The sequence below is a fragment of the Phacochoerus africanus genome, chromosome 9 (genome assembly GCF_016906955.1).
Source record: "Phacochoerus africanus isolate WHEZ1 chromosome 9, ROS_Pafr_v1, whole genome shotgun sequence".
In the NCBI taxonomy this organism is placed as follows: Eukaryota; Metazoa; Chordata; class Mammalia; order Artiodactyla; family Suidae; genus Phacochoerus; species Phacochoerus africanus.
This window is the reverse complement of record NC_062552.1, coordinates 123,436,651-123,455,272: the sequence shown is the minus strand read 5'-3', so window position 1 is coordinate 123,455,272 and position 18,622 is coordinate 123,436,651. Positions and strand designations below refer to the sequence as shown.

At 45.8% G+C, this 18,622-nt stretch overlaps 1 protein-coding gene across 6 annotated transcripts in view; it reads right to left on the bottom strand.

Annotated features, from left to right (window-relative positions):
- EML1 (EMAP like 1) overlaps positions 1–18,622 on the bottom strand; it is a 186,843-nt gene that overhangs the window by 56,631 nt on the left and 111,590 nt on the right. For all 6 annotated transcript variants that reach the window (XM_047794809.1, XM_047794812.1, XM_047794807.1 and 3 more), the window contains exon 3: positions 9,062–9,197. In XM_047794809.1, the coding sequence (XP_047650765.1) occupies positions 9,062–9,197 (136 nt within the window). The remainder of the gene's footprint in view (positions 1–9,061; positions 9,198–18,622) is intronic.

Genomic DNA, 18,622 nt, shown 5'->3' with positions numbered 1-18,622 from the left:
TGGAAGTCCTACCTTGTGAGAGAGTGCCTAACAAGACAGCACATTTTTCAGGGCTTCGGGCATCTGGTGCGGAGATGCACTGATAACCACCGTGGCTTCTCTTCCCTTCTGTTCCCGACCCCTGCTCCCACACCCCAAACCTTTCATGTTCTGAAAATACAGTGGCTCCGTACATGACGCTATAGCAGCATCCAACGGCTTTTGCCGATTTAAATTTCAGACACAATAAAATTTCTGCCATGGAGAAGAGAGGGAAAGGGGCCATCTTTCTTCTTATGGTTAGATTTCAGCTCTGAGTGTGATAAGCTACCATGACATCTTTCCTTCATGATGGGACTTGGAAACAAGAACTGGTCTTCCAAAATTGTGCCAAAAACACTCCCAACTTCTACCACCGAAAAAAATACTAATCTGACCGGTAGCTTTGTACATGTGATCAGAGATTCTCTGATGATGTCCTCTGTCATGAGAGCCGGAGTGCGTAACGCTACATCAACACAATCACCTGCTCGACAAATACTTATTTGGAATCAACTTATCCTGGGCGCCATGCTGGGCACTGGCAAATCCACCGAGGACCAGGACTAACCCGGCTTTTGTCCTGCAAAGAGTGAAGCAATTGTGACAGACTGAGATCAGGCACTTGGATAATTAAGAAACGCTCTTCTCTCCCGCCGCCTAAGGACATCTTTGTAGCAAAACCCAAGGCATTTCCTAAGAAGGCTGGGGTCTTAGAGGATTTGACAGATCAAAATCAGTTTCTCCCCATCCTATGAAGGCACCTCCGTGAGCCTAGAGGGGGGAATCGCATCATTCCAGATAAATTCATCTTCCTCCGTTCAACAGCAGACTACACCCTCTCTCTATCTTGCTGCAGAGAACAGGCTCCAAACGTGAGTTTAACACAGACATCTCAATGGACCAAAATGATAAAGAAATACATGAGAAATAATAATAATGATAATAATAATAAACAACCAAAATAAGATTTAAATCACATAAGGACCTGGCACTGACTTCGGTGTGTTTACAAAGGCTGTATTTCTAACGAACGCAAACTATTTTTCCCAAGGACTGCCAGCTGTTTGTTTGGAAGCCGTAGATATTTACTATCCTGTCTTACCATTGGAGCAGAGCTTTTTAAAAATAACGCTCTCTTTTTGTACCAGTTTTGTTCTTTTGATCTCCCTTCTCACAGCTCGGCCCTATTGTAAAGCCCTATGTAGGAAAGAATGAGTGATTGTCTCCGTTTTGAGCCAGTGGAAATACTATTCTATTGTCAGCTTTCGCACCCTTGCCGAGCAAGGTATGACCTGCCTTGTCTTCCCCGGATTTTCTGCCTTTTCTCCTTTGATGCATGGAAACAAAGCTTCTCCCAAGGACTCCAAATCGAGCCCCCAGTCGAAGTCTTAATTGGCACACAAAGCACCACCCCCAGGGGCCGAACAATTTCCAAAGGGGATTTCGTTCTTCAGCACTAGGCTGAATAAACCCCCGGAGAAAAGAAAACAAACATGTATCCATCCACACCCCACGGATGCCCCAGTTAATGTGGCACTCTGATGACAGAACAACCCCCACGTGATCATAAACGCATGAGAAATGGCTTGGAGCTCATGCTCATCCTTCTGTTCCCATGCCCAGCTCACTCCTGTTTTCAAAATTCTCTCCTGGTGAGAGATCTTTAGGAACTTTATCCCAGAGTAACTATAAGGTGCAACTGTCTGGCTTTCCACCTTCCAACTGGATGGGAATTCCCATCCATGGAAGCCCATGGACAGCAGGGAAACCAAATAAGGGGATCGCTATGCTCCACATCAGAAACCAAGTCTTGGAGACTCGATCTGGAAAGTCACGTATCTCCAGCTGGCTGCTGTTAGGAGCTTATCAAACGAGTAAAACCGATTATGCTGTAAATGAAAAACAGACATCAACAGAGGCCTAAGACTATTTCTGGAAGGAAGGTTATTGTTTACATGCTAATATGCACATACGCACATACATGCAGAAAATGGGATGGCTACTAATTACCCTTCCCACGCCCTCCCTGCCTCCGTCCCGCCTTCCTTTCCTTCCAGCATCATATTGCTGAGAGCCATCGTGGACCATGAGCTCCTCCGAGCACAGGGCCTGGTGCTGCACCGGGGCTGGGAGTCCAGGCCCCGCAGCCCCTTGTTAATGAGCAGACCTGCCCCTCAGGGTTGCAACCTGCCTGCCGTCTCTGCTCAGAGTCACCCTCACCTCTGCCGGCTGCTCCCGTCAGCACGCCCAGTGGCATCTCAGAACATCACTGTTGCGAATGAGCAGTATGCAGACAGGATGGAACACACAAGAGGCTCCCCGTGAGCAATTACTCCGAGCATTTTTTATGAGAAGATGGAAGCGCTGACCTGGAAATCTCTGCAAGAAGCAGCCTATCACAGTGGAAGGAGTGTGAGCTCCGGACCCAGACAGAGCTGGGTTTGAGCCCATGTTCTCCACTCACTGGACCCTGGGCAAGTGACTTCCCTTCTCCGAGCCTCAGTTTTCCCACTGGCAAAACAAGGATAATAATACTGACCTTGGAAAGTTGTTTTGAGGGTTAGTGATAACAGTACTAAAAACGTAGCACTTAGTAGGCTTTTTCCCCCTTTGGTTTTTAGGGCCACGCCCGCAGCATATAGAAATTCCCAGGCTAGGGGTCGAAATGGAGAAGCAGCTGCAGGCCTACACCACAGCTCACAGCAATGCCAGATCCCTGACCCACTGAGTGAGGCCAGGGATTGAACCTGTGTCCTCATGGATACTAGTCAGACAGTTTCCACTGTGCCATGACGGGAACTCCTTAGTAGGTTTTTATTGTCATGAAAAAAAAGATTTCTACCATCATCACTTGATTTAAAGAGGAGCTAAGACACCACTCTGCCTTTCTGTCTTTTTCTCATCCTGATGAGAAAATAATGACTGGCTTCTGCAGCCCAGCCTTACTCCTGCAGTCGTCTTCATAAATCGCACCCCCCCCCCCAGCCTGATCTGACCCGAATAAATGTTCCAAATGCTAGAACTCAAAACAAAATATTTCAGGGCTCCTAACAACTGTGCCAGTTAATCCTGCAAAGTCTAAGAAAACCATAAACAGTCTATTAAGTGAAGGACACCATGGTGCTACATCAAAGTGACTCTGCCTCAAACACAGAGGCATCTACAGAACCCAAGTGCAAGTACGCTTGGCATCAGCTCTCATGAAATAAACTGAAAGCTAGAAATCGTATCTACATTTCAAAATTCATTGCTATTATTTTGGCTCTGAAAGAAATTTCCTTTATCTAAATTCCAACTGCATAAAGAGACATGGGTTATAAAATTCTATTTCCCTTAAGAATAAAGAAAATGAGGATCATTTTTTTTTTATTAACTATTGGCTAGTTTGGAAAGTCAGTCTTAAAATTAAACAACTCACTCTTAAATAGCCAAATGGATTAAAGAAGAAATCACAAAAGCATTTCGAAAATACCAGGAGACAAATGAAAACAAAACCAAAACACACTAAAACTTGTGGGATGCAGAGAGAGGAGTACTAAGAGGAGAGGTTACAGCTGTAAAAAACACATTAAAAAAGAAAGATCTCAAGTCGACAACTTAACTTCATACCTCATGAAAGTAGAAAAGCATGAACAAATGAAACCAAAAGTTAGCAGAAGGAAGGTAATAATACAGATTATAGCAGAGATAAATAAAATAAAGATAAGAAAAATAGAAAAAAAACAATGAAACCAAAAAGTGACTTTTGAAAACATCAATAAAATTGCCAAATTCTCTACTATACTAAGAAAAAGAGAGAAGATGCAAATGACTAAAATTAGAAATGAAAGTGGGGATATTACAACTGATGTCACAGAAATTAAAAAGGATTATAAGAGACTACTATGAATAAATAGATGCCAAGTTAGATAACCTAGAAGAAATAAATAAATTCCTAGAAACATATAACCTACCAAGACTGAATCATGAAGTATTGAAAACTCTGAATAGACCTACAACTAGTAAGAAGATGGAATTGGTAATCAAAAACCCCCCAAAAAGAGTTCCCTTGTGGTGCAGTGGGTTAAGGATCTGGCACTGTCATTGTCTGGAGTTGCTGCTGTGGCATAGGTTCAATCCCTGGCCCAGGAACTTCCTCATGCCAAGGGTGCAGCCAAAAAAGAAAGAAAGAAAGAAAAAAAAATCTCCCAACAAGAAAAGCCCAGGACCAGGTTGCATGACTCCAGAACTCCACCAAACATTTAAAGAACTAAGACCAATCCCCCTTAAACTCTTGTAAGGAATTAAAGGTGGGGGAAGGGGGCACATCAAATTTCAGTCTCTAAGCCCAGCATTACTCTGATACCAAATAAAATGGATAAATACACAACAAGAAAAAAATACAGGCCAATATCCCTGATACCTACTGATGCAAATCAACAAAATACTAACAACCAGAATTTAACAGCATGTTAAAAGGGTTATATACCATGACCAGTGGGATTGTTCAACAAAAGAAAATTGATACATCACATTAACAGAATGAAAGACAAAAAACATTATCAAGTCAACTGATACAGAAAAAGCACATGACAAAATTCAACACTCTTCATGATAAAAACACTCAACAAACTAGGAATAGAAGAAACCTACCTCAACATAGTAAAAACTATATTCAAAAAGACCACAGTGATTATAATACTCGATGGTGAAAGACTGAAAGCTTTTTTTTTTTTTCTCTAAGGTCAAGAACAAGGCAAGGATACTCACTCTCACCACTACCACTGAACACAGTACTGGAAGTCCTAGCCAAAGCAATTGGACATGAAAAAGAAATGAAAGGTATCCAGGTTGAAAAGGACGAAGTAAAATTACCTGTTTGCAGAGGACATGATCTTATATATAGAAAACCCTGAAGATTCCACAAAAAAACCTGCTAAAACTAATAAATAATTTCACTAAGGTTTCAGGATACAAAAAAACAAAACACAAAAATCAGTTGCATTTCTAACCACTAACAATGACAAATCTGAAAGGGAAATTAAGAAAACAACCTCATTTTTGATAGCAGCAAAAAGGAGAAAACAGGAGTTCCTGCTGTGGCACGGTGGGTTAAAGGATCTGGTGTTGCAAAAGCTGCAGCGGAGGTCACAGCTGCAGCTTGGATTCAATCCCTGGCTCAGGAACTTCCATATGCCCTGGGCGAAGTCATTGAAAAAAAAAAAGAGAAGATACTTAGGAACAAACATAACCAAGGAGGTGAGAAGCTTGCAGACAGAAAACTACAAAATACTGCTGAAAGAAATTGAAGAAGATACAAACAAGTGGAAAGACATCCTATGTTTGTGGGATTGGAAGATTTAATATGTTAAATATGTTAAAATGCCCATACTATCCAAAGTGATGTACAGATTCAATGCAATCCCTATAAATGGCATTTTTGGTAGAGACAGGAAAAAAATCCTAAAATTCATATGGAATCTTGGAATTTGTCCCAAATTGGCAAAACAACCTTGAAAAAGATGAATAAAACTGGAGTTCTGATTGTGGCTCAGTGGGTTAAGAACCCGACATTGTCTCCATGAGGATGTGGGTTTAATCCCTGGCCCTGCTCAGAGGGTTAAGGATCCGGTGGTGCTGCAAGCTACAGCATTGTTCAAAGATGCAGCTCAGATCTGGTGTTGCTGTGCCTATGGTGTAGGCCTGCAGCTGCAGCTCTGATTCGACCTGGAACTTCCATATGCTGCAGGTGTGGCCATAAAAAGAAAAAACCCAACCAAAACTGGAAGACACACACGCTTCCTGATCTCAAAACGTACTACAAAGCAGCAGTAATCAAGACGATGGGGTACCAGAACAAAGGCAGATAACATGGACCAGTATGACAGACTAGAGAGCCCAGAAATAATCCCTTATGTACACAGGCAAATGATTTGCATCAAGGTGCCAAAACTAGACAATGGGAAAAAGTCTCAACAACAAATGGTGTAAGGAAAATTGGACATCCACATGCAAAAGAATGAAGTTGGACTCTTACCTTCCACTATATAGAAAAATTAACTCAAAATGGATTAACAACTTAGAGCTATAAAACTCCTAGAAGGAAGCACAGGGGAAGGCGTCAGACATTGGATGCAGCAATGATGTCTTAGGTATGACACCAAGAGCAAATACAGACAAATGGGACTGCACCAAACTGTGCAAAGGCAACTATCCACAAATAAGTGAAAAAGGAGTCAGGGGGATAGGAGAAAACACCTGTAAATCATGCGTCTGATAGGAGATTAATATCTGGAATATATAAGGAATGGTTACAACTCAACAGCAAAAAATGAATAACCCAATTACAAACAAGCAAAGGACCTGAATAGCAATTTTTCCTAAAAAATATGTACACATGGCCAACACACATATGACAAGATGCTCAACATCCCTAATAATAAGAGAAATGCAAATGAAAACCACAATGAGAGGTCGCCTCACACCCATCAGAATGGCCACTATCAAGAACAGACAATGAGAAATGCTGGCAGAGCAGGAAGAGAAACTGGAACCCTTGTGCATTGTTAGTGAGAATGCAAAATCATGCCGTCTTTATGGAAAACATCAGGAAGTTCCTCAAAAAATTAAAAACAGAATTACCATATGACTTGGCAATCCCACTCCTGGATATACACCCAAAAGAATTCAAAGCAGGATCTTAGAGAGGTATTTGCATACCTATGTTCTTGGAAGCATATTATTCACAATACCCAAGAGGTGGAAGCAAGAGAAATGTCCATGGAGAGATGAATGGGTAAAGAAAATGGGGTATACGTGTCCCATGGGATGCTCTACAGCCTTAAAAAAGAAGGCAATCCCGTCACATGTTACAATCTGAATGACCCTTGGGGATATGACATTAAGTGAAATAAGTCAGCCACCAAAGGACAAATACCGTGTGGCTCCACTCATATCAAGTATGTAATGGAGCCAAAAATCACAGAAACAGAAAGGAAAAAAGTGGTGACCAAGGGCTTTGGGGAGGAATTATGGTCGAGTAGGGATAGTTTCAGTTTTGCAAGAAGACAAAGTTCTGCCGGTTCTGCTGCATAATGATGAGAATAAACTTGACATTGACTGAGCTGTACACTTACAAATGGTTTAAGGTGGCAATTTTTTTTCTTTTTTCCTTTTCTTTTGCTTTTTTTAGGGCTGCACCTGCAGCATATGGACGTTCCCAGGCTAGGGGTTGAATCAGCGCTGTAGCTGCTGGCCTACACCACAGCCACAGCAATGTGGGATGTGAGCTGCATCTGTGACCTACACCACAGCTCATGGCAATGCTGGATCCTTAACCCACTGATGGAGACCAGGGATCGAACCCACGTCCTCGTAGATACTAGTCGGGTTTGTTAACTGCTGAGCCACAACAGAAACACTAAGATGCAAATTTAATGCGATGTGTTTTAGGCCAAAATTAAAAAAAAAAAAAAGAAAGAAAGAAATGGTAACAGATGGCAACCTGAAACTTAAAAAAAAGTCATTCTTGTCAATCCTACAACATCTAGATGAATAAAAGGCAGTCCTTAGTTACCGCTGCCAACTAGAATCCAGAAGGTCATTTCACATTGATTATAAATAAATGATTCAAACGAGTATTAAAAAGGTATTAAATGAGGCCAAGAATTTCGTTTTAAAGTTCTAAAACAGCTCTGCAAAACCAATTTTCTTAAAATTCACAAATAATAAGTACATGAAACGTTATCTGATGAAACACAATGAAAATGTGCTTGGTGAAGGATAGGCCTTTATGTATAAACACTATATATTTAAAAGACAAGATGGGACCGCTGCATTTTCATCCCGAGCCATAGTGCAGCATCGAATCGACTCTCACCAGCCCGCTGGGTGTCCAGCGCCATGCCCAGCACACCGTCACTCCGAATCCTCAGGGCACGTAAAGCAGTGAGCATTTTAGTGAACTTTACAAGTTCTTACAACAAGCCCATAAGTAGCATTGCAGAAGAACTTCTTTAAGGCTTTATTTATGCTATCTTACCATCAGTTAAGTTTTAGAGTGTAAAAATTTAGAAAGAGTGGCCCAACATATAAAATATAGTTTGTTTTTTTTTCTCTTTAGGGCCGCACCTGCAGCATATGGAAGTTTTCAGGCTAGGGGTCAAATCAGAGCTGCAGCTGCCAGTCTACACCAGAGCCATAGCAATGCAGGATATGAGGCCCATTTGCAACCTACACCACAGCTCATGGCAACGTTGTATCCTTAACCCGCTGAGCGAGGCCAGGGATTGAACCTGTGTCCTCATGGTTACTAGTCTGATTCATTTCTGCTGCGCCTTAATGAGAACTCCAAAATATACAATTTTAAGATGCCAATTATGAAATGATAGAAAAATTAAGAGCAACCTATGCTCTATCTGACAAATGTCAATAGCTGAAGCTGGATCCACTGTTAGGAGCCACTTAAAAGCATGAGCTTATGCAAATTTTATTTATTAAAAATTTATAAAAATTTAAGCTCGGTAAAACAATCTGAATTTTTCAATATTCCAAGCCCTTGGGACTGGGAAAGAGCATATTCGTTTTTTGTATCAGTTATACTTCCACTTGCTCTTTTCAAAAGAGAAGTTTAAGTGAAAATACAAAATGGTAGGAGTTCCCTTGCGGTGCAGCAGGCTAAGGCTCCGGTATTGTCACTGCAGCAGTTTGGGTCACGGCTGCGGTGCAGGTTGGACCCTTGGCCCAGGAACTTCCACATGCCACAGGTGTGGCCAAGTAAAATAAAATAAAATACAAACACAAAATGTTACATGGTGGCTTTCACAAATTTCAAAGACAATATGATTAAATCTGAGAAAAAAAAAAAAAGGCGGAATAATGCATTGTGCTGGTCCCTGTTTTGGCAACATGCCAAATACTGTGCATTTATAAGCTTTGATTCAAATGAGAAATGTTAAAGTGTCACATAAAAGAGTAATACTTATTTTACCATCTACGCCGAAACAGCTGTCAGGGTTCAGCACTTTCAGGTAGCTACAGCTGTCAGGTAGCTCCCACCTACCTTTTGGTTGTGGCAGGTACAGAGGTTTCCTTCCTGGCCCCTGAGGGGGATGGCAGGGAGCCGCTGGGTTTCTTTGGTAGCACAGTGCCGTTGTTGACCGTGGTTCGTAAAGGCAAGGTCTGCACCAGTGGTCTTGCTGTAAGACAAGCAGAAAAGGAGATCAGAACTCGCCCCTTTGCAAGGGGAAGTTTACAGGACGTACGCTATGTAGAAAGACCAGGCCGTCTGCTTCAAAATGCTGGCAGAATCGACAGAGGTTCCAAGACAGCTCCATGGAGATTTGCAACAACGGTGCTGGGATAACAGACCCAGACAACAACTTCAGACTTTACACAAAAAACTCAGAAGGGACCACAGACCCTCAGGTAAAAGGCAAAACTATAGATCTTCTAGATGAAGACATGGGAGAAAAATCTGTGTGAACATAGGTTTGCTGATGAGCTTTTAGATACAACACCAAAAGAAACAATTGAGAGTTCGGATCTCATTAAAAGAAAGAAAGAAAAAAAAAAAGCTTCTGTGAAAGACATTGTTAAGAGGATGAAAAGACAATTCTGGGGGGAACTATTTGCAAGTCACATATCTGATAAAAGATTTGTATACAGAATATAAAAAAGAACTCTTAAAACTCGACAGTAAGAAAATGAATAGCCCAATTAAAAAAATGGGCAAAAGATCGGAACAGACAGTCACCAAAGAATATATACAGATGGCCAATAAGCACATGAAAAGATACTCAACATCTTTTATCATTAGGGAAATGCAAATTAAAACAATAATGAGATTTCTCTATACACCCATTAGGATGGCTAAAATCCAAAACCCAGACTACATACCAATCGCTGGTCAGGATGAAGAGCAGTAGGGAGGCTCGTTCGTTGCTGGTGGGAATGCAAAAATGGCACAGCCACCTTGGAAGACAGTTTGGCAGTTTCTTACAGAGCTAGAGCTTCTAAGTTTTACCACGGGCTCCAGTAAGTGGGCTGACACTAAGAATTTACTCAACTGATTTGAAAACTTCTGTCTACACAAAATCTGCATTTAATATTTATAGCAGTCGTATTTATAGTTGTCAAAACTGGAAGCAACCAAGACGTCCTTCAACTGGCGATGGATGAACAAACTGTGGTTCCTCCACATGACAGAATAGGATTCGGTGACAAGAGCAATGAACCAATTTACACAGCCATGGAAGAGTCTTAAATCCATATTCCTGGGAGTTCCTGTTGTGGCTCAGTGGAAACGAATCCAATTAGGAACCATGAGGTTGTGGGTTTGATCCCTGGCCTCGCTCAGTGGGTTAAGGATCCGGCGTTGCCGTGAGCTATGGTGTAGGTTGCAGATGCGGCTCAGATCCTGAGTTGCTGTGGTTCTGGCACAGGCCGGTGGCTACAGCTCCGATTCAACCCCTAGCCTGGGAATCTCCATATGCTGCGGGAGTGGCCTAAGAAATGGCAAAAAGACCAAAAAAAAAAAAAAAAGTTTTAGGAGTTCCTATCACAGCACAGCAGAAATGCATCTGACTAGGAAGCATGAGGTTTCAGGTTTGATCCCTGGCCTCGCTCAGTGGGTTAAGGATCCGGCGTTGCCGTGAGCTGTGGTGTAGGTCCCAGACATGGCTCGGACCTGGCGTTGCTGTGGCTGTGGTATAGGCTGGCGGCAACAGCTCCGATTAGACCCCTAGCCTGGGAACCTCCATATACTGTGGGTGCAGCCCTCAAAAGAAAAAAAAAGACATATATATATATATACATGGCACAGATGGAAAAAAAAATCCATATTGCCAAGTGAAAGGGGCCAGTCTGAGCGGATATACATACCACATGATTCTGTTTAGGATGACATCCTTAATGTGAGAAAAAGAATGTGTACATGTGTGTGTGACTGGGTCACTTTGCTGTACAGTAGAAAATTGACAGAACCCTGTAAACCAGCTATAATGGAAAAAATAAAAATCTTAAAAAAATAAATGAACATTTCATAAATAAAATAAAATAAAATGACATCCTATAACAGCTTAAACTTCAGAGACAGAAAGTAGATCAGCAGCTGGGGGCAAGGTGACCAGGCGAAGCACAGAGATTTTTTTTAGGATGGTCAAACTATTCTGGCGGATACTGTATGATATCTGGCAGTACGCACAATACATCTGTCAAAACCTACAGACCCTCGCAGCACAAAGAGCGAACCGTCACACAAGCGAGTAATAATCGGGAAAGAGGGGACCCCCACGAGGGAAGGCAGATTGTGACAAACGACTCTAACTGTATGACAAACATAAGATGGTGTAGGTTGCAGACGTGGCTCGGATCCCGTGGAGCGGGAGGCGCGGAAAGATGCTGCCTTAAAGCCACTGTGGACGTGAGCAGAGACGGAAAGCACCAAGGGACCGGCCGGTGAGCGCTGTCATCCAGCAGCAACGTTGAACCTTTGAACCGTCCCATGAACACTGGAGCTGAGCAATGAGGAGACGCACTGAAGGCGTCTCACTGTTGGAGAGGAGGTCCGCTACGGAGCAGCCAGCGGGGAAGGCTGGCTAGCGGGCAGCAGGTGGGAGCGAGTAGAGGGGGTGTGAACACTCAGGTAGCAGAAGAGACCCAGACACACAGAGAGGTAACCAGAGACAAGACCGGACGCACAGGTTGTATGAACACATCCATTTCCCAGCTCTGTCTGCTGAAAACCCTAAAGCCATGACACCAGGAGGCCCAAACCTTGGTATCCTTCTTTTATTTTTTCTTTTTTTAAGCCTGCACCCACGGCATATGGAATTTCCAGGGCTAGGGGTCAAATCGGAGCTGCAGCTGCTGGCCTACACCACAGCCACAGCAACACTGGGTCCTTAACCCACTGAGCGAGGCCAGGGATTGAATTTGCATCCTCATGGACACTATGTCAAGTTCTTAACCAGCTGAGTCACAATGGGAACTCACAAGCCTTGGTTTCTGAGGGCTGCACCAGTGGCATGTGGAGGTTCCCAGGCCAAGGGTCGAATCAGAGCTGCAGCTGCTGGCCTATACCACAGCCATAGTGCAACACCAGATCCAAGCCCTGTCTGTGACCTACACCACAGCTCACAGCAACGCAAATCCTTAACCCACTGAGCAAGGCCAGGGACTGAACCTGTGTCCTCATGGATGCTGGCTGGATTCAATACTGCTGAGCCACAACGGGAACTCCCCAAACCTTGGTTTCTTTTTTTTCCTTTTTTCTTTTTGGTCTTTTTAGGGCCACACCCATGGCATATAGAGGTTCCCAGGCTAGGGGTCAGATCAGAGCTACAGCTGACGGCCTATACCACAGCCACAGCAACACAGGATCCGAACCCTGTGTGCAACCTACACCACAGCTCACGGCAGGGCCAGATTCTTCACCCAGTGAGCGAGGCCAGGGATTGAACCCGCATCTTCATGGATACTAGTCAGATTTGTTAACCACTGCACCACAATGCGAACTCCTTGGCTTCTAATACAATCCTGCACAAAAGGGCTGGGACAATCTAGGGCTGGGACAGGGACTATTCAGCTGGAGTCTGGAGCATCTCACAGGACCAGAAAGTAAGGAAGTGTTCACCAAACCCACATGGATGGGGGTACAGCAAAGGGGCACAGGAGCCAACTGAAAAATCGAAAACGGGAACAATCTGAGCATCAGAATAAAGAGTGTGGCACCGGATTACAACCAAAAGCATAAAGTAAATAGCCAGAGGTTCCTACGGGTATGAACACATGATTGAATAAATAAGCTAGGAGGACGAATCCCCAGGCAGAAGAGTTCCAAATAATTGATGTAGCTACTCTGTCCTTGAGACGGTGGAGCGTAATTCTCCACTCGTTAAATGCGGGCTCGGCAGCGCCCTTCGCTCCTGCACAGCGCCGTGTGGAGGTGGTGGGAGCAGGAGCCTGACCAGCTCCTCCCCGCCAGGAGCTCAAGGTCAGCAAGGATGGTGGCAGGTCATGCTGACAGCACTTACCCTTGGTAGATGTGACGAGAAGGGTGATTTACTTCTATGGTCTTTCTCCCTAAACCCGACCTGAGCCTAATGATGAAAACAACATCAGACAATCCCCAAACTGAAGCACAGTCAAGGAACGGTCTAACCCGTGCCCCCTCAGATCTGTCAAGGTCATCAAAAACAAGGAAACTCTGACATTCCGGTTGTGGCTCAGAGGAAATGAATCCGACTAGCATCCATGAGGACACAGGTTCGATCCCTGGCTTCGCTCAGTGGGTTAAGGATCCAGCCTTGCCATGAGCTGTGGTGTAGGTCGCAGATGGGGCTTGGATCTGGTGTTGCTGTGGCTGTGGGGTAGGCCGGAAGGTACAGCTCCGATTCGACCCCGAGCCTGGGAACGTCCATATGCCTCGGGTGTGGCCCTAAAAAGACAAAACCCAACCAACCAACCAAACAAAACGAAACAGGAAACTCTAGGTCTTGGGGTGCTTAAGGAGACATTATGACTGCATATAATCCTGATGGGATCCTGGGAGAAAGAAAGGACACATGGGTCAACTAAGGAAATCTGAATAACATACACCCCTGAATTGATAACAGCATATCAATATTGTTCCATTAGTTGTGACAAAAGTGGCATGCACATAGAAGATGCTAATAACAGGGGGAAATGGGTACAGGGAGTGTGGGAACTGTCTGATCTCTCCCCAAAGCGTTAACATTTTAAAATGTTAGCAGAATTTAATTTATTCTGTTCATCCCAGAATTAGATCTGCTTGCGTGTAGGCTCTTAAAAACATTACCAATGACAACACTACCTAGGATGCCAAAAATTTTAAACCCTGAAACTCGTCAGTTCCGAAAACTGAGGGCCAGGCCACTTTCTTTTTTCCTTAACTGCAAAAGAAAGTTTAAAAAGCAGAGTCAGGGGAGTTCCCTGGTGGCTCAGCAGGTTAAGGATCCAGCGTTGTCACGGCTGCAAGTGTGGATTCCATCTCTGGCCTGGGAACGTCCACATGGCACCGGCTGGGCCAAAAAAAAAAAAAAAAAAGATTCATTCAACAAACGTTTATTGGGCATCTACTGTGCGCCAGGCATTATTCTAGATGTTGAGGTGGAATGACTGCACTAGAAGGATCTTGCTGGTATCTAAATGTCCAACTACAGTAACTTTGCCCTGGCAAATGATGAGCCACAAATAACTCTGTAAGAGTATATTTCCTGACACAAAACCAAGCTTATGTAGCAAATGAAAAACAGGGTTATAAAATGTGCGTAGAAGAATATAATTCATGTAAAAATGACACACCACACACACAACACCCTAGAAATAAAGTCTGGATGGAAATACAATAAAACGTCAGCTGCGTGTTCTCTGGATGCTGAGATTATAGGGGATTTTCCTTCTTTTTGTACATGCGAAGATCCCCAAACACGTACTACTTATGTAATAAATAAGTTGCTTCGAAAAGGAAAAAAAGTCCTGCTGGGGGAAAGGGAGCCAGGGCTGGAAGGTGTGGGTATCGGGGCACAAGAAGAGGGTGAGGGGCCAGCAGACAAGGACCTTGAACCCCAGATGGAGGGTTGAGATCCAGATTCCACCATCAGCAATGCTAAAGGAAGCGCAAGGCAGAGGCAGCCATAAATAAATGAGTAAGTAAACAGCCAGGGTCAGGCCCCTCCAGGCAACCCTGGTCCACTCTCTCCAAGTTCTCTTTCCTCATCTCCTGACCACCTGCTCCGCCCGGGGACCCAGTGCTCGGAGCTAATGTGGTTCAAAGCAAACACCGCAGCTCTGACGCTGAGACCCTGAACCTTCCTCCTACAAGCAGTCTACACCCCGTTGATGTCCACATCCTGCCAGGATGGAACCCGTCTCCAGGTGGCAAGAAATGCCATTCTCACCCACCTCCAGCTCTTCTTTCTTTTTGTCTTTTTTTTAGGGCCACGCCCACGGCATATGGAGGTTCCCAGGCTAGGGGTTGAATCGGAGCTGCAGCTCCTGGCCACAGCCACAGCCACAGGAACTGGGGATCTGAGCCTCCTCTGTGACCTACCCCACAGCTCACTGCAACACGGGATCCTTAACCCACTGAGTGAGGCCAGGGGTTGAACCCACATCCTCACGCATTCACTAGCCAAGCCAGCCAGCAGCCACAGAAGCCGGGAGACAGACATGGAAGCCCCTCTCAGAGCCTCTTGGAGGGACCCACCCTACCAGCACCCTGATTCCAGCCCAGTGATTCTGGCTCCAGACTTCTGGTCTTCAGAACTGTGAGGGAACCAACTTCTGTTGTTTTTCGCCACGCAGTTCATGGTAATTGAGCACAGAGGCCCTGGGCAATGAATACGCTGCTCGTATGAGCTCGCTGGGTGTCTGTCTTTCATTCGGCTGTCATCGTCTCTGCAGTTGCTCCCCCAGCAACCCCTAGGACCGAGGGCTGCTCTCCTGGTGCATTTTGCCAGCTCTGTCCAGGCGAATCTCCTCCTGGGAGATCCCTGGTGCTTCAGCAGGTTAAGGATCCAGCCTTGTCACTGCTGCAGGCTGGGTTCAATCCCTGGCCTGGGAACTTCCACATGCTATCGTCATGGCCAAGAGAAAACAAACATCAACCCCCTCCCCCCGAAAAAAAAAAAACCCTCTGGTCCTAGCATCCCTCATGGATGGTCTCCAATGACAACGAACAGGCCCCTGTACCACCTGACAGGGCATCAGAACCAACCCAGAGGCAAAAGCAAAACAACGGTAACAGCTCCGAGTGCCCATGTCAGGTGGTAATGACTTGAAAGGCACCGTCTCGTTCAGTTGGGACAGGATGTCTGGTCCAGCTCCCATTTCACAGCCTGGCCTCCAGGAGGGAGAGAAGAGGACAACGTCCCCGACTCCCGGGCCACTGAGCTGTCCCCTTGCTCTTCTATAACCTCAGTGATGGGCCCTCACTCTCTCCACCCAGTTTTCTTTCTCTCCCCTCGCACCTGGGCTCTTCAGTACCGAGGCCCTCTGCCCCCACGACACACACAAAAAACAAATCTCGCCTTGTTCTCATCTCCTTAGCTTGTAGCCGAATCCCCTGGTGGGTAAGATACAGATCATCAGGCCCCACCCCCAGATCCAGGAGGTCCGGGGCAGAGCCTGAGACTGCATTTTTTCCCTTTTCTTTCTTTTTTTTGGTGTTTTTTAGGGCCGCATCCATGGCAGGTGGACGTTCCCAGGCTAGGAGTCGAATCGAAGCTGCAGCTGCCAGCCTATGCGACAGCCACAACCACACCGGATCCAAGCCACGTCTGCGACCTATACCACAGTTCATGGCAACTCTGGATCCTGAACCCACTGAGCGAGGCCAGGGTTGGAACCCATGTCCTCATGGATACTAGTCAGGTTTGTTAACCATTGAGCCACGATGGGAACGCCCGACTCTGTGGTTCTAACCAGTGCCCAGGATGGCGCTGTGGCTGCTCCAGGGACCACCCTTTGCAGGCTCCTGCTCTGTGCCGCCCTCCAGCTTGGAAGGGCCTCTCCTGGTCCATCGGGCCCTCGCTGCTGCTTGTCTCCGACCTTGTACAAATACATCAGTGTGTAGCTCACGAGGTGGCTTGATTAGGCACTGCCGCTCCAGGCGGGGGTCTCACTTCTGGGGTGGGTGGCAGACGCAGTGCCGGGAGGAGCATCACCAAGGTGTCTCCACCTGGAGCCCCAGCTTCCTGCTCCATCTCTTGGGTTGATGGCAGCACAGTGATTGCCACCTCTGCACCTGAGCGCCTGAGGGGGCGCAGAGGGGAGGTGGCAGGAGTTCCTGGAACCTCAGAAAAGAAAAGCTGCTTGGGGAACCGCAGCTTCACCCAGGGCGGGATACTGCCAACCTGGGGTGGGGCGGGGGTGGGGCACGTGGGAGGAGATGTGCTGACCTCACTCCCCCTCCTTTTGGTCCCTGGGATGGGGCGGGAGGGGAGGTGCTGAATCTTGCTGGAGCAGAGGCTGAGGGGCTGGTTAGCGTCATTGCGCAGGTCACGGGGGCTGAGGGCTGGCTGGAGGAGGGTAAAGAGAGGGCCGGGGGGACTGATGGAAGAGCCCCCAGCTCCTCTCCGGCACCTGGGCCGGGCCCTGCCTCCCACACACTTACGCGCCCACCAAACCAGGTTGGGGGGGTAGCCTCCTGTGCTCTCAGGGTCCCTGCTTTGCCGCTGCTCTCACACTGTTTAGCCCCATCCACTCCAATGCCTGGAGGCCACATAAAAGCCACGCCTGCCGTGATGCCAACGCAGGAGGTGTGCGACGGGCAAGTGCCGACCAGGCTGCACTACATCCCGAGAACAGAAACCCCGATTCCAAGAAAGGGCATTGTGTTGCCATCTCTGAGTCACCATTTTTAAATCTTTCCTGGAGTCATAACTTCAAAATTCAGTCTCAGAATGGATCTGCTGAGAAGTATGGTCCTTCTCCCCAAAAGGAAATGGGATCTTTTTTAAACCCATGAGAGCAGCAAGTGCAGGCGGCAGGCCTTCCCAGCGGGCCTCATACACCTTACACATTAAACTATAACGGAGTAGCATCCAAAGCAAACAGAATTATTGCAGTTGTGATGAGAAATCGGGAAAGAAAAGTAGCAGAGGGGGCATGGAAGCCACGCCTAGAGTGACAGGTAAGCTAGAAAGCTTCCCTACCTTGTCAAGATCCAATCACTGCTACGTCCTTAGCCTGAAAACATCCTTGGCTTTTGGTTCCCAATGACCTTTTTCTTTCTTTCTTTTTTTTTTTTTTTTTTGCTTTTTTTAAGGCCGCACCCACAGCATATGGAATTTCCCAGGCTAGGGATCGAATCAGAGGTACAGCTGCCGGCCTACACCTCAGCCACAGCAATGCCAGATCCAGCTCATGGCAACGCCGGATCCTTAACCCACTGAGCGAGGCCAGGGATTGAACCCACATCCTCATAGATACCAGTCAGATTCTTAACCCACTGAGCCACAATGGGAACTCCCGGTCCCCCGTGACTTCTTAAATGGCACCACAACCACACCCATGTGCTGGCTAAATACCTGCCTAGCACGAGACATCATATCAGATTATTTTCATCACGTTTCCATACCTAAACATGACTAGCCACTCAAGGAGAACACGTCGCTGCCATAAAGGAAAGTGCTGGAAGAAAAATATTTCCTGATGTTCAATCTGAACAGGTACCCACCTGTGTCATATTTTTTCTGCTTCGAAGTTTAAAATATGTCTTTATGCAGAATTGGAGAAGGCAAGCTGCTTTTGCTAAACCAAGACAAAGTAGATAATTGCTTAAGTGCTGGGCAAGATTCCTGTTGCTAATACCAGAAATATTTCAGATGCATTTATCTTTGGATCCAGCAATCCCATTTCCAGGAACCTATCCTGAAGATATAGGGGCAAAAATTAAAAAATGCCATACACATAAGACCAATTATTTGTGAAACAAGAGACCATGACAGGGAGTGGCACATCCCCACACTGGGTACCACGCAGCTGTAAGAGGAAGGAGAAGGATCTCTCAACACTGCAGTAAAAAGAGCAAGGGGTGGAACACCATGTAGATATGCAATCTTTTATCTACTAGGCCGAAAGTCTGAAGACTTAGGGC